Source organism: Cebidichthys violaceus, unplaced genomic scaffold, assembly GCF_023349555.1.
Source record: "Cebidichthys violaceus isolate CVI_PGR_0920_01 unplaced genomic scaffold, fCebVio1.0.p SCAF_7, whole genome shotgun sequence".
In the NCBI taxonomy this organism is placed as follows: domain Eukaryota; kingdom Metazoa; phylum Chordata; class Actinopteri; order Perciformes; family Stichaeidae; genus Cebidichthys; species Cebidichthys violaceus.
The window spans coordinates 14018736-14031694 of record NW_027176927.1 but is presented as its reverse complement, the minus strand read 5'-3'; the positions used below and the strand labels follow the sequence as shown (position 1 = coordinate 14031694).

General features: G+C 41.4%; 2 protein-coding genes across 5 annotated transcripts in view; one reads left to right on the top strand and one right to left on the bottom strand.

The window, feature by feature from the left end:
- kmt2bb (lysine (K)-specific methyltransferase 2Bb) overlaps positions 1 to 9263 on the bottom strand; it is a 23709-nt gene extending 14446 nt beyond the window's left edge. Inside the window, exons 1-10 of one of the 2 annotated variants that reach the window (XM_068736512.1) lie at positions 8855 to 9263; positions 7384 to 7462; positions 3655 to 7170; positions 3387 to 3556; positions 3074 to 3193; positions 2633 to 2819; positions 1820 to 2051; positions 1657 to 1724; positions 1287 to 1544; positions 992 to 1098 (exon numbers count right to left, since the gene is read on the bottom strand). In XM_068736512.1, the coding sequence (XP_068592613.1) occupies positions 992 to 1098; positions 1287 to 1544; positions 1657 to 1724; positions 1820 to 2051; positions 2633 to 2819; positions 3074 to 3193; positions 3387 to 3556; positions 3655 to 7170; positions 7384 to 7462; positions 8855 to 9184 (5067 nt within the window). In that variant the 5' untranslated portion in view covers positions 9185 to 9263. The remainder of the gene's footprint in view (positions 1 to 991; positions 1099 to 1286; positions 1545 to 1656; positions 1725 to 1819; positions 2052 to 2632; positions 2820 to 3073; positions 3194 to 3386; positions 3557 to 3654; positions 7171 to 7383; positions 7463 to 8854) is intronic. The other variant, XM_068736513.1, reaches the window with a different exon arrangement.
- psenen (presenilin enhancer, gamma-secretase subunit) lies at positions 9262 to 12959 on the top strand. Of its 3 annotated transcripts, none has more exons than XM_068736559.1 (4): positions 9262 to 9281; positions 11246 to 11335; positions 11633 to 11737; positions 12367 to 12959. In XM_068736559.1, exons 2-4 carry the CDS (start codon positions 11275 to 11277, stop codon positions 12504 to 12506), a joined length of 306 nt encoding a protein of 101 aa, XP_068592660.1. In that variant the 5' UTR covers positions 9262 to 9281; positions 11246 to 11274; the 3' UTR covers positions 12507 to 12959. The 3 variants fall into 3 exon arrangements, with proteins under 3 accessions (XP_068592660.1, XP_068592659.1, XP_068592658.1); XM_068736558.1 differs by lacking the exon at positions 9262 to 9281 and adding an exon at positions 10718 to 10811; XM_068736557.1 differs by lacking the exon at positions 9262 to 9281 and adding an exon at positions 10759 to 10864.

Below are 12959 nucleotides of genomic sequence, written 5' to 3'. Positions count from 1 at the left end.
AAGTTATTATATCATGAATTAGGCCATGCTGAGGGAGGTCCAGGTCTGCCTGTTTTTAAAAGAATTCTCTTCTCTTCTTCCAACTCTGAGAAAATGCGTGAATTAAGTGTCGTCATACTCTGACAGCAGATTCCACCCTTCTGGATCTTCAAGCCTTTGTTACTGGCCAAATTTAAATTGTGGCCAAAACGAGTGAACCAATACAAGACTCATATTTCAGAGACTTTCAAATTTGTGGCATTGTCTGTTGTAATTCCACACAGATTGTCCTTTGGAATTGTCCAATCCTGGAGCATCAAAACAAACAAACATTTCTGAGATGTATTCTGAGGTGTGGTCTCCGGACAATGGCACTAAAGCTGCCAGTCTGAGGAGAGATATTGGACTATAAAACATATAAATGGTTCCCCTCCTCCACAACTGCTGATCCACTGGTCTATGGTGGCTGAATGACACACAGCTTCCTTCAACTGCAACATGAAAAATAACATCAGCTGTGAGCTTTTAAAATGTTGTCCTATTATTATCAACAATTACTTTAGGTGCGCAATAGCGCCGTCAGACTGCTCCTGTCTGTACCTTTAACTCACACACACTCTTATGTCAGCCCCCTCAAGCTGGGGAGGTGTGTGTGTGTGTGTGTGTGTGTGTGTGTGTTTCTTTGTGAAGCCAGTGTGTCAACGTTTAAGCGTTCACACGTTTTTCTGTTCGGAATAAAAGCTAGGAATGGGACATGTGCGTCTACATGTATTGAAAACTGGATGTCAGTTCTCAAGGTCATTATTGGAATATCCAAAAAGTTATTTCACGCTGCGGATTTGAATTTATTTTTAAGGTAAGCAAATGTACATGGTATGATAACCGTCCATTTTCCTACCATGGTTTACTGTGAACCGGTAAACCGCTGCAACCGGAATGAACCGAAATCAAACACTAAACGGCCACAAATTCAAACGGTGTCATCAAACCAGTCAAACTCAGAGTTACCCACCTTCTCAGGTTTACGTCGAGCAGGCGGTACACGGTGTGAGCTGGACTTTCGATGCCTGACTTCTTCATCTGAAATGTCTCCAAGGAATCCATCCAGTGACACAAAGTCTTTAGAAGGAAGGAAAAACAAAATATATTATTAAGAGGCACATCAGAAGGCTTGATACTCTTACTGGCGAAAGCAATATTTTAGTTTAAGAAATGCTTTACAACCATTATATGCAAGAAGATATTTATTAATCATCTAGATCGTGAATGAAGCAGCCATGTTGTCTAGTATCTGAGTGCTAATTCACCTTGACTGAAACGGGATCCTGCGCCCCTTCTCCTGGCTGGCGAGGCAGAGCTTGAGACCGCTTTGTCATCGAGGTCGGAGTCGTAGTCCACCAGGTCAAAGTAGACGCGGGGTTTCACGACACGCTTCGGCTGCTTCCTCACTGACGGACTGTGGCCGTCACCCTGGAGACCAGACGGTGAATCTGCACCGCCCTCATTCCCTTCATCATTGCTCGAATGACCCCCGCTGAGTGAGGACCGCCGGCGCTTAGAGGCACCTAAAAAAAGAAAAAAAGAAAAAAAAAAAAGAAAAGAGAAAGAAGCTTGTTGCTGACACGCTAAATGTTTTGGAAGTGAACACGAAGCGCGCACGCTCAAGTGAAAAACTACCTTTCGGTGCCGTTCTTCCACTTAGTCTGCGTGCTTTTCTTTCTTCAATCTGATCACATCTCTTATACCTTGTGGAAAGAAGAAAAAAAAATTATCTTTTCAATTATTTTTTCAAACACTGTGATGGGAGTACAGCTAAGAATTAAATATAGGGTCAACTTACACACAACACTGCCGTTTGGTGTTGGGACCACCAAACTTGGGTTTGTCGAGGCAGTTCATGCACTTGCCACAGTCGTCCTCGTGGTTGCAGCCTTTGCACACGCCACACCTCCGAGAGCGATACCCAAACGGCCCGAGGCCTTTCCGTTTTGCAAAATTCGACGACTTCTTGGCCTTGGTGAACTTCAGATCGGACAGCTCGGGACTGTCTGATTCAGAGGGAGAACCAATATCTGCAACAACAACAGACATTCATCCATTAGTCAGTTAAGTACTTCACCCTTTACGATGCGGTTGCAGATAATTTGGTGTCATTATTTTTTGTTTCGACTGACGCACAGTAAATTACATTTCTTTTTTAAATGTTCCTAAAGGATTTCAGACAATCAAGCAGAATCACAACAGTCAAACATATATCAAATCCATAGAATAGAAGGATTTATAGGAAGAATGATAAATAAAATGATAAATAAAACTGTATTAAATAGGGAATCTGTTAAATAGGGTACATTTATTGCGTGGTTCTTTTGTTTACATTCTACAGATAAATGGATCAACATGCAGATTTATAAACATAAAAATGATGGGCTGTTGGACATAGATAAAGAGATGTATTGATCATAAAATATTAAATTTCAATGTATCCATCTGCTAAGTTTCTTTAATACTCCATCCTCTGCCAGGACGAAGAATATGAAACTAGTACTATCACTACTGCTGCTGCCGCTATCAAATCATCCCATTCAAGTCATGAGAAGTTAACGAGCATGTCTTATGAAAGCCAATCGGGAAAGGTCTGTCGGTTTACACCTACCTTTAGGGATGGCTGAAGGGGAAATGCCAGATCTTTCATGCAGAGGCAAAGCGCTGAGTCTGGGAATGTCATCTGGTACCAAGGCTCGAGGCTGCCCCAACACCACGGATGCAGCTCGACACACGTGCTTGATACGTGGACCTCCGGCTCTACGGAACTCCTGGCACAGCGGGGACACGAGCTGCGGCTGGAAAAAAATTTAAATATAAAAATTAGATAAGCAATAGAGGCACTGATGTTAAGAGGTTGGAATTGACATCAATCGTTTTCAAATGTGAATAATTACTCATAGATTTGCGTAAAGTATACTGAACAGGGCATGTTTGCAACTATAGCGTAAGGTTAATGAACAACAATAACACTGTAAAACTAGAGACAGAAACAAGAATTGCAGTTGGATCGATTTCTGCCTCAGGTCTATTGATTTTTTTTTACACTTACTTGTCCTTGCGCTGGCTCTGTCTTGACTGGAACATCAGCATCAAGCTGAACCCTCCGCTTCCTCCTTTGTCTCTTTGAGTTCACATCTCGAGATCTGGCACCAGTCGGGCCGGATAACAGCTACAGGGTTAACAGGAGAAAACAAGGCATCAATAAATGCTTCAGAAAGCTTAAAAAAAAATCTGAATCATTCAAAAGTTTGTGGAGGTTTTCCTCATCTATAACAGGTCCTATAACTAGACTTTATCTAATAAGGAACAATTTATGTCTACAGTGACAGAGATCGTGTACTGTACGGTGATCAGGACCGTACCCCAGAGGACTTTAGCTGTTTCTGCTGGTCAATCTTCATGAGCTGGACCTTGGCTTTCCTGAGGAGATTGAACATTCTCTTATTTGCACCAGTGAGGCGCGCTCTTTGTGAAGCTCCCTTCTCCACGGATCCAAGATAATCGACTGAGTGCTGTTCTGATTGCAGCTCTCCTGTACAAATAAAGTAATAAAATGGAAATTTGTTGTCCATTATGAGTAACAAAGCACATGTTACATAAAATAATCTGATGCTTTTTAATGTTGCTTACCTGAGTGAAGTTGGGCGGTGTCTCTCCCTGCTAAACCCTCTTTGTCCCCGCGCTGAAGTGCGAGGGACTTGGAGTTCATAGTCCGAACACACACAGAGACTTTTCTCACCACTCCAGGAGAATCCAGGTCTTCTATCTTAAGCTTGGATTTGTCCTTCCCTGCATTTGTGTTCCGTTGCCTGAGGCTGATGCTCATGGCCTCATCATCGAGTCCCTCGGCTAAATCAACGGGAGACTGAAGAAGTTTACTCACACGATCCGTCTCGGTTGTATTTCTGCTTTTGGGAAGTCCCATGTGTGCCTTCTTGAGCCGTTGATAAATCTTGAGCTGAGCCGCTTGTTTATTAAACTTCTGGAAACTTTTCTTTCTCGGGGCATCCAGCAGTTCAGTAGATACTTCTGCGGGCTTTTCAAGTGGTGCAGATAAATACAGATCCTCACATTTGTCCTCTGAAGTTTTGTCCAGTGTGTACACTTCCTCGCTCGGCTCTTCTGGCACATGCCACTTGAAAGAAGAGTTCTTTAGAAGAGACTTCTTCTTTTCAATTTTGCCACTTATTCTGTCAGAAAATAGGCCGTCAGCGATATCGATGTCGTCATCTAGGTCCTGAGATGAAAACAGATCGACATCCAGCTGAGCTTCACTCAGTATGTCCTCGTCGTCGATCGGCAGGATGGGGGATATAGCTCTCCCCGTTTCATCCTCTCGCCTTCTTACTGGGCGCATTGGCAGGCCCAGTTGTAAACCCTTCTTTGGTGAGTTTCTTCGAGGCAACACCGACATTCCAGCGTCGTCCATGAACCTTTGTGGCGTCTTTATCACTCGTGAGGATCTGGCACTCACAACGGGCATAATGAAGTGCTTGATGTTCTTCACAAACTTTGATTTACCCGGTTGGGCATCAACAACATCTGCTTGTCTCTCATCGACTAACGTGTCCGTTTCTTCCTGCTTCAAACTATCATTGAGCCCCATTTCCATCAGTTGAGAAATTATTCTGGATGGTGGTTTTGGCCTTTTGGACCCCATAAAATGAAGGCCTGACGGTCTTTTTTTGTGTTTTTTGTGAACTCCAACCAGCATAGAGCTTGGGGCTGGTGATGTAGCTTCCACAGGGGTGGAAATGTCACTATCCCCATCAACAATTTTCTGACTTTCAGAAAATGTAAGCGGAGCAAACTTCCCGTCTCTGCTCCTGTGCCTGTGTTTCTGACGCTGCCCAATCAAATTTTTACGCTTCTTTTTGCCTTTTTTGAGATATCTCGTTTTCAGGCACCGCGGTTTTGGATCACTTACTGGACTTTCTGCCACCAAAGAATGTTGACTATCTATTAACTGAATGTCGGTTTCTTCTTTTACCGATGACAATATCAGATTTTCTTCCACTGACACGGTGTCCTGTTTCACCTCAAGCTGGGTACAATCTTTTGTTTCTGGCTGACTTACTTCCGTTACTACAACAGACTCTGTGATAGTAGCTTCAACAGTAGCCACCTCTGGGGGGCTGACAGCAGGTTCAGGTGAGACAACAGCCTTCTTGCTTTGAACAGATCTCTTTTTCCCTAGTTTATTATTTCGACATCTTCTAGGTTTGGAAGGCACAGGCAATGGTTTGGCCTCTTCGATCTGTGGTTCTACCTCATTCTCCACCTTCTGCGGAGAAACCTCAACTGGCACCTGTGAGGGATCGTCGGCCATTTTTGAGGAATCCTCATCAGGAACGTCAGTGGAGTTTGCATTGGTCACCTGTGAGAGGTCCACAGCCAAATCCTGAAAGGCATTTTTAGGAAGACCATGTGTGCTGGAATCTTCAGTTGAAGCCTGAAAAGCGTCTTCGATGGGCTCCTGCGGCGTTTCTTTATCCGGTGAACTCATTCTGAGCCTTCGTTTCTGTGCGGTCACTGGCTTATGACCGACAGACTTCGTTTGAGGTGAATCAACGCTCGGTGTCCTCCGCCTTAGTCTCCTAGTTGGTGTGACTACAGCATCCAGACATGAGGATTTTTCCTCATTCACTTCACTCAGATCTTTCAGAACATCCTCCATATTTTCAGACACAGGGCTAACTTGCTGAATCAAAAAGGATGGCTTTGAGCTTTTACATTTCCCGGGAGAGGAGACCTTTTTGATCTGAAGAGGTGGAACTTTCCCACAATCCGTTTTAGTCATTTCTTGTGGAGGCGCTTCAGTGACATGTTCCGTTTCAACTTCCACCTGTAAATTGGACTTTTCCTCAAGTGACACGTCGGCCTGGTTTTGGGAACCCTTCTCGTCACTGTCAAAGCTTTTACTCTCTTGCGGGGCGGAGGTATCCAGTTTAGACTTTTTATCCACCACCTTCAAACTCTTGTTGACACCGGCGTCACAACACATGGACTGATCCACTTCACTCACAGTCTTCTCTGTTACTTTGACAGTGTTTTCAGCAACCTGTGTCTGACTTTCTTTTTTCACTAATGTTAAAGACCAGACAAATTTTTTCCTCTGCCTTTTCTTTCGAGTTGAGTTCTTCCCACTGGCCTGTGCATCAAATTTGGGGTTTCTGATCTTCATCAACTTTAAACTTGGGACCCGCATATCCTCGTTTTTCCTGTCGCTGAATTTTTCCGATAAGGGATTTGTCTCTGTGGATGATGTACCGTGGTTTTCTGGCCCCGTAGCATCCTTATTCAGCCTCTTGCTTTGCCTTCGCCTGTCACTTCTCACTGATGGTTTGGTCTCCATTGTTTGAGAAACGTCCGGCTTAGACTCCACCAGAACGGCATCACTGTTACTCAGACTTTCTGGTTCAGCGGCACTGTCTGAGAGTTTTTTAGTGAGTGGGTTAGTGACTCTATTGCTCCTACGAATGACTTGTTGATTAACCTCAGAACTTTGCTCAGTCACAATGTCCTTACGCTTTAATTTCTTTGCATTTGTTTTTGGCTGCACAGTGCCGCTCTCCTTTACAGTGTCAAACTGATCAGGTGACTTTCTCTCTTTTGATTTTTGGTCATCAACCACAACTTTGGCGCTCGTCTGGCAGACAGGCTCTTTCTTTGAAGCTGATCTCCCACGCCTTCTTGCGGGTACAGTCCCCCCTCCCTTATCTTCAGTGCCGTGTTCATCCTCTTGTGGTTCAGTTTTTAATTTGACGTGAGCACTTGAAATCTGGTCGCCCTGAATGTCCTTGGCTTTAGGCTGATCCTGGATCCCTTTTATCTTCAACTTCTTTGCAGATTTTTTATGAGGCTCCTTTACGGTTTTCATTTTCTTTTTGGCCACCAACTTTATAGTAATCCTTGGTGCTGTTGATGCAGCTCCGCTTTTAGTGGACTGTCGATCCATAGTGTTTTTTCCTTTCGAACCTTTCCTGCCGTCCTTTGCGGGCTCTGCTTCTGGAGATAAGCCGTGTGTTTTCTCCAAAGAATTTACATCCTTCACGGGATCCGGTGGGGTAATATCTGCCTCCACTGCTGGTGTTTTAAGCGGTAGCTTCTCTCTTTGTCGTTTAGATTTTGTGTGGACAGCATCACCTACACAACAAAAAAAGATTTTAAATATTACAAAATCCATGGCTCCTGCAGTGAATGCTAAACTGGCATTAGCAAGAACCTTCCTTAGATATTGTGTTGCATGCCTAATCTAAACGTGTGTGTTGTTCATAAATTACAACAAATATCATTTGTTTGATATGATTTGTTCTCATTTGGTGCAGTAATATACTTGCATTTTCTTCATATTTTTACCTTTGGAAGGGTTTTGTCGCGACCACAGAGGTCCTTTGGAGCCTTTTCTCTCAGCTTCAAACCCTCTAAAGTCATCTCCCTTGAAAAGTAAAAAAATTAAAATAATTAACACTTGAAGAAAAGTAACACCACTCTCCTGGAGGCTTCCAAACCATCAGCAAAAACAATGACTAAAATATTTTAGTGAACAGCATTCATTCTGAAATCTAGAGCATGACACTAGTTGTATCCACATCACTGTAGATGGAGGAACACTGAAAATGTCTTTGAAAATGAATTATGAAGAATGGTTTAATGGCCAACATAATGATTTTATAAATACACCAAACGTAACAATGTATGTTTATCTTAGCATAGTGGACTAAGTGGATGTCAAATCATTAAAAATATATTTGTAACAACCAATAATGTGTTTGACTGTTTGGGGGAACTCCTCCTGAATTTCTCATGATGCAGTTACATGTAATCCAGAATACTTACAACTTCATGCAAAATCAGAAGTCTACAAGCTTCGTATGACCCATACTTGAGCAGTTAGCAGAACACCTACACTACCTACAAACAAACTGCAGGGAGAGGTAGGTCTACAATTACGATTCCCTCCAAAGTACTGTAACGTTACATCTAGCTGCAGCTGTAACCTGAAAGCCAACTAACAGCTCCACTCTTACAGATCAGGATTATACATTAACAATAAAAGTTTCATGTTTTATAGTGAGGAGCTTTCAGTTCCAACAACGGTGCAAATGGCTATGGCACACTTATGCACCACCATTTAAACCTGTCGCGTTTGGTAACATTAGCTAGCAGTTTGCCATCCCCTCCTCTCGGAAGCGTTTAACGCTAACGTTACTAACTGCTGTATACAGAAAAGCTAGCCTAAAAGTAAAACTTAGTCATCTGATTATTCACATCACAGTTAACGTTACATTAAGCAAAGAAGAGAAGAATTGTGTTTTTACTTATTTAAACTATTAAAAGCAACTCCCGTTAGCCGCTGTGCACAGCTAGCCCTCCCGTTCTTTGTGTTCGCTACTGTTAGCTAGCTATTAGCTAGCTGCTAACGCCGTGGCCCGAGAACGAGCGGGCCATAACGTTAGATGAAATGACTCCTGTTTACAAACTGACGTACTCATCCACTGGCATTGAAATATATATATATATATTACACTCTAATATTTAACCTAAATTAGAGCAATTACGGGAACTACTGTATCTTCCCTGCTGCTTTGCTGAAGCGGTATTTTGTGTTCCGGCCAATCATTAAATGTCACGGAAAGCTGCACTACGCTAACATTCGTTAGCATGTAATGTTAGCTTACCGAGCTTGAAGCTAACGTTAGCCTAGCGAAAGGATGTTGACATTTCTCCATGGTGCGCTGCTAACCAGTCACATTGTCGTGGACAGCACTCATACTCTCACATTCAACAATGACACAAAATATGAGAAGATGAAAATAAAGGTACTAACTCCTGGGTCGGTTTGGGACCTCACCTCTTCACTCCCACTAGAGCTGTATCCAGCCTGGCCAAGGGTATGGTGGCTCGCCTCTAGTCCAAGTAAGCGCAAGTGAGACTGGTCTTCGTTTAACGATAGGACCAGGTTTGCGGGCCTTGGCCCTCCGTTAGTCACATCATCACCGTCTGAGCCTGATCGTCCGAGTTGCCACCGTTTCTCTGAGCGCAAACGACTGCGTGACGACCAAGGCCGACCGGGGAAACGACCTCTGGCCGTAGCGGTTCCACCTTGGCCTCCTACGGCAGCCGCGGTTGCTGATCCGCATCCCGCTGCCGCCATCATTGCTTCAACAACAACACACACCGACGGCTAGCAGTTCGAGGAGAGACAAGAGGGAAGGCGCGAGATGGGAGGGGGAGCCGCAAAGCTGCAAGGGAAAGTGAGTTTTTAGGTGAGGCTCCAATTGGAAGACGGTCGACCCTGTGGTGGTGATTGTACGCGAAAGGTCCATACAGAAATGTGTACATAATATTTCATAACTATGACACTTACATAAATTAAGTGTTTTTTGATTATTAGTGTCCCTTTTCACACATGATAATAGCCTACAGTGGATGGCAGTTTGTTTGTTTATTTGTTTGTTTATTTATTTTGCAATGACAATGCACACCAATCAACAGTGAAACTGTAAGTGAGCCAGAGTTAGCCAGAGAGAGTTTTCATCTGCTGTCCCCGGCCAGATGTTTGAAGGCAGCCTAAAATTGCAAAATTTAAAATTAAAATGGAATACAAATTCATAGATAGACAGTAACATATAGACAAAACCAATACACATATAAGCAAAAGAAAAGTGTATGACATACATACATTTTATAATGTATATTTTTTCATATATTTTGTATCCCCCCCCCCCCCCCCCCCCCGCTTATGTAAAATGAGAACATACAGTTGCAGAATGCATTAGCTAAGGAGGCTTTATAAAAGAGAGTAGCCTTGTCTTCTTCACTTATAAATTGATGTTATATTGATGAAATAAATACTCTGTTAAAAAGAAATTAGTATGTTGTTTAAAAAAAAATTCAAAACCAGTACTGGGTCTTGGTTTAAACCTCTTAATTGCAACCATAGTTCATGTTTGATGAGAATTCTGTGTCTAGTTGATACAAACGTACTAGTGTAGTGTGAAATGTACTGTAAAAAAAATGTGTGGACAGAAAGTGTGACAAAATAATCTCAATTTAAAACCTTTTCTGAGCTTTCACCAAAACAAAACAACTTAGAAAAAACATTTTAAGGGGACGTTTTAATTGAGATTGTTTGTCACATTGGAAGTTATGTGAAAGGAGACAGGCTTAAATTGGAGGGAAGTTGAGTATGCTATTCAAGGATTAGATAGATAGATAGATAGATAGATAGATAGATAGATAGATAGATAGATAGATAGATAGATACAGTAGTTACTTTATTAATCCAGCAAGGGGACATTTTTATGCTACAGCAGCCTTTATGGTACAGGTAAAGCAATAACAACTACAGAGTAAAACATATTATATATAAAATGCACAATATATACAGTGAAATAGAATAATATTAAAATTAACTAAACAATAGTGCCAAGATGTAACCAAACAAACAACAGAGTAACAGTGTTATAGTCATGTGAATGATTTGGCCAGAGGTGATTTATTATAAAGTCTTATTGCAGTGGCCATAAATGATCTCCTGTATCTGTCCTTGTGCCAGCGGAGCTGGATGAGTCTGTTGGAGAAAGTGCTCCGCTGTCTGTTGAAGATGAGCATAAATATACGGGAAGAAGGACGAATTTAGCAGTCAAAAATCCATGAACGCATTATGACACTACGGTACACTAGGTGGCAGTATGCAGTGCAGGTTAGCGGGTAAAAACAATAACAAACAAAGAAGAAAAACGAAGAAGAAGAATACGATTGAGACGAAGAAGAACAAGGAAGTGAGTGATTGTTTCTATTTAGTTAATTTGCGACGATTCCTTACACATACCAGGTAGGTTAAAAATACTACGTGATTGTACAGTATAGTCCCATATACATATTTTAACATGACTTCGCCCGTGATCTGTTACTGCTACGTGTGTTTGCAGCAGTCGGAACAACCAAATGCTACATTGCTAAGCTAATGCTAACGTTAGCCTGAAGTCACTTTCAAGTCATCTGACTTGGCGTGACAGCATTAGTAGGTTGCTTTATTACTGGACTTGTATTACATTTTCTTAAGATTACTTTGTTTTAGTCATGCCTAGACTACGAGACGATTTCACTTTAAACGGAGGCGTAAACAGCATCACCTTTGTCACAGAAGTTTGTATTTGGGTTGATGTTTCGAGCTGATCCTGCACTCTTAACTTGTTTTTTCTTTCTGATGCAGGATCCACCAAAAAAACAACAAACGACACAATGAATCTGGAACGACTGCCCAATGAGGAGAAACTAAGCCTATGCCGAAAATATTATTTAGGTGAGAGTACTTAAAATGAATCAAGTTTGGATACAAACATCTTTACATTGTAGCTTCCTTCCTTCCCTTTGGTTTGTACATTCTGGGTAAATGCAACTAGTGTTAGAACCAGCCTCCATAACCTATATGTTTATATTCAAATGATGTCATGTAGTCTCATTTAGGTAAGAGGGAGGTTATTGCCAGTGACGGGGAATCTTTTGTATTGTGAAGCAGGAGTGATCTTGCATAGAGTTGCCTTAATAGGAACCCAGCAGTATTGTCATTGATGATGTTTTTCCCAACGTTTTTTCTCAGGTGGCTTCGCATTTCTGCCATTCCTGTGGCTGGTCAATGTAGTTTGGTTTTTTAAGGAGGCCTTTGTGAAGCCAGTTTACACTGAACAGCTGCAGATCAAAACATGTAAGTGTCATAACTGCTACTTTAATACCAATAATACATTTTTTTGTTCCATCATGGTCAAACTACTGTTCCCTTAAATCTTGGTAGAGTTGGGATGACTTTTGTAGGTGAGGAGAGCTTCCTAAGCAGCGTTAGACATGATTATATGTTTGCTTTTTATATAAAACTTTTATTCATCGAATTGTTGTATCCACATACATGAGATCTAAACATTAAGAACATAGATCTAGGTTTTAAACTGTAGGATTTCATTTTAGGAAAAATATCACAATATTAATTTGATTCATTCCCACGCTTAACCCTATAAAGTAGGACAAAATATGCATCACAAATTTCAGGCTAGATGACATTAACAGACATTGAGCTTTGTTAAAACAAACAATTAAGACAGTGAATGTCTCTGTGATTAGTTTTTACTGTTTGAAGAACGTTTCCTATCTATGTGAGCCACTACTGATACTTTTGATTTAGAACACGCATTGTACTTTTAAAAAACATTTTCAAACGCTATATTTGCAATATTCTGAGCTTTAAAGAAAGCTTCAGGTAAAGCTAGGGCATCACATGGTACACCAGTGTGTTCATTGTTTTCATGCCAAGTAATTGTCTCTTGTGTGTTTTTCCTCTAGATGTGAAGCGGTCAGCACTGGGTTTGTTGTTCTGGGTAACAGTACTGACCACATGGATCACTATTTTCCAGCACTTCAGAGCACAGTGGGGGGAGGTGGGAGATTACCTCTCCTTCACAATTCCACTAGGAATTCCTTGAAACATTTCTGTCAGGTCTTTTGAAAATAACTAATGATCCAATATAAAAGGACCAAAGAGTGTTTCTTCTTTAACTACAGTGAAAGATTCTTGAGAATTGTCTGGTCTCTGGAGGTAAATTTAATGGCTGATCCACGTTGAAATATTAATGCTCTAGGATTTGAAAAAACATATTTCTTTTTTTTGTGCTTTCCAAGGCATTTCAGATAGTTCTTTGAGGTTTTTTTAGAGTAAACTAATTAATCCTGTTTAGTAGACATTGTTTACAGTCATGACATAATTTAACAGTATCTAATAATGACTTCTGGATGTGCATTCCGGTTTGTTCAGGACATTGAACATTAGATTCAACAACTTTTTTTTCTTTTTGAGGAGTTTAATATTTGTGTGATTGTGCACCCCAAACTATTTGTACTTGTGTATGAATGACAAATAAAAAAAAACATCCATAATA

Excerpts from the sequence above, each read along its gene's own strand:
- psenen (XM_068736559.1), top strand. The coding sequence starts at position 11,275 with ATGAATCTGGAACGACTGCCCAATGAGGAGAAACTAAGCCTATGCCGA. Across the intron at positions 11,336-11,632 it reads ATGCCGAAAATATTATTTAG|GTGGCTTCGCATTTCTGCCA; the intron begins GTGAGAGTACTT and ends GTTTTTTCTCAG. Across the intron at positions 11,738-12,366 it reads ACAGCTGCAGATCAAAACAT|ATGTGAAGCGGTCAGCACTG; the intron begins GTAAGTGTCATA and ends TTTTTCCTCTAG.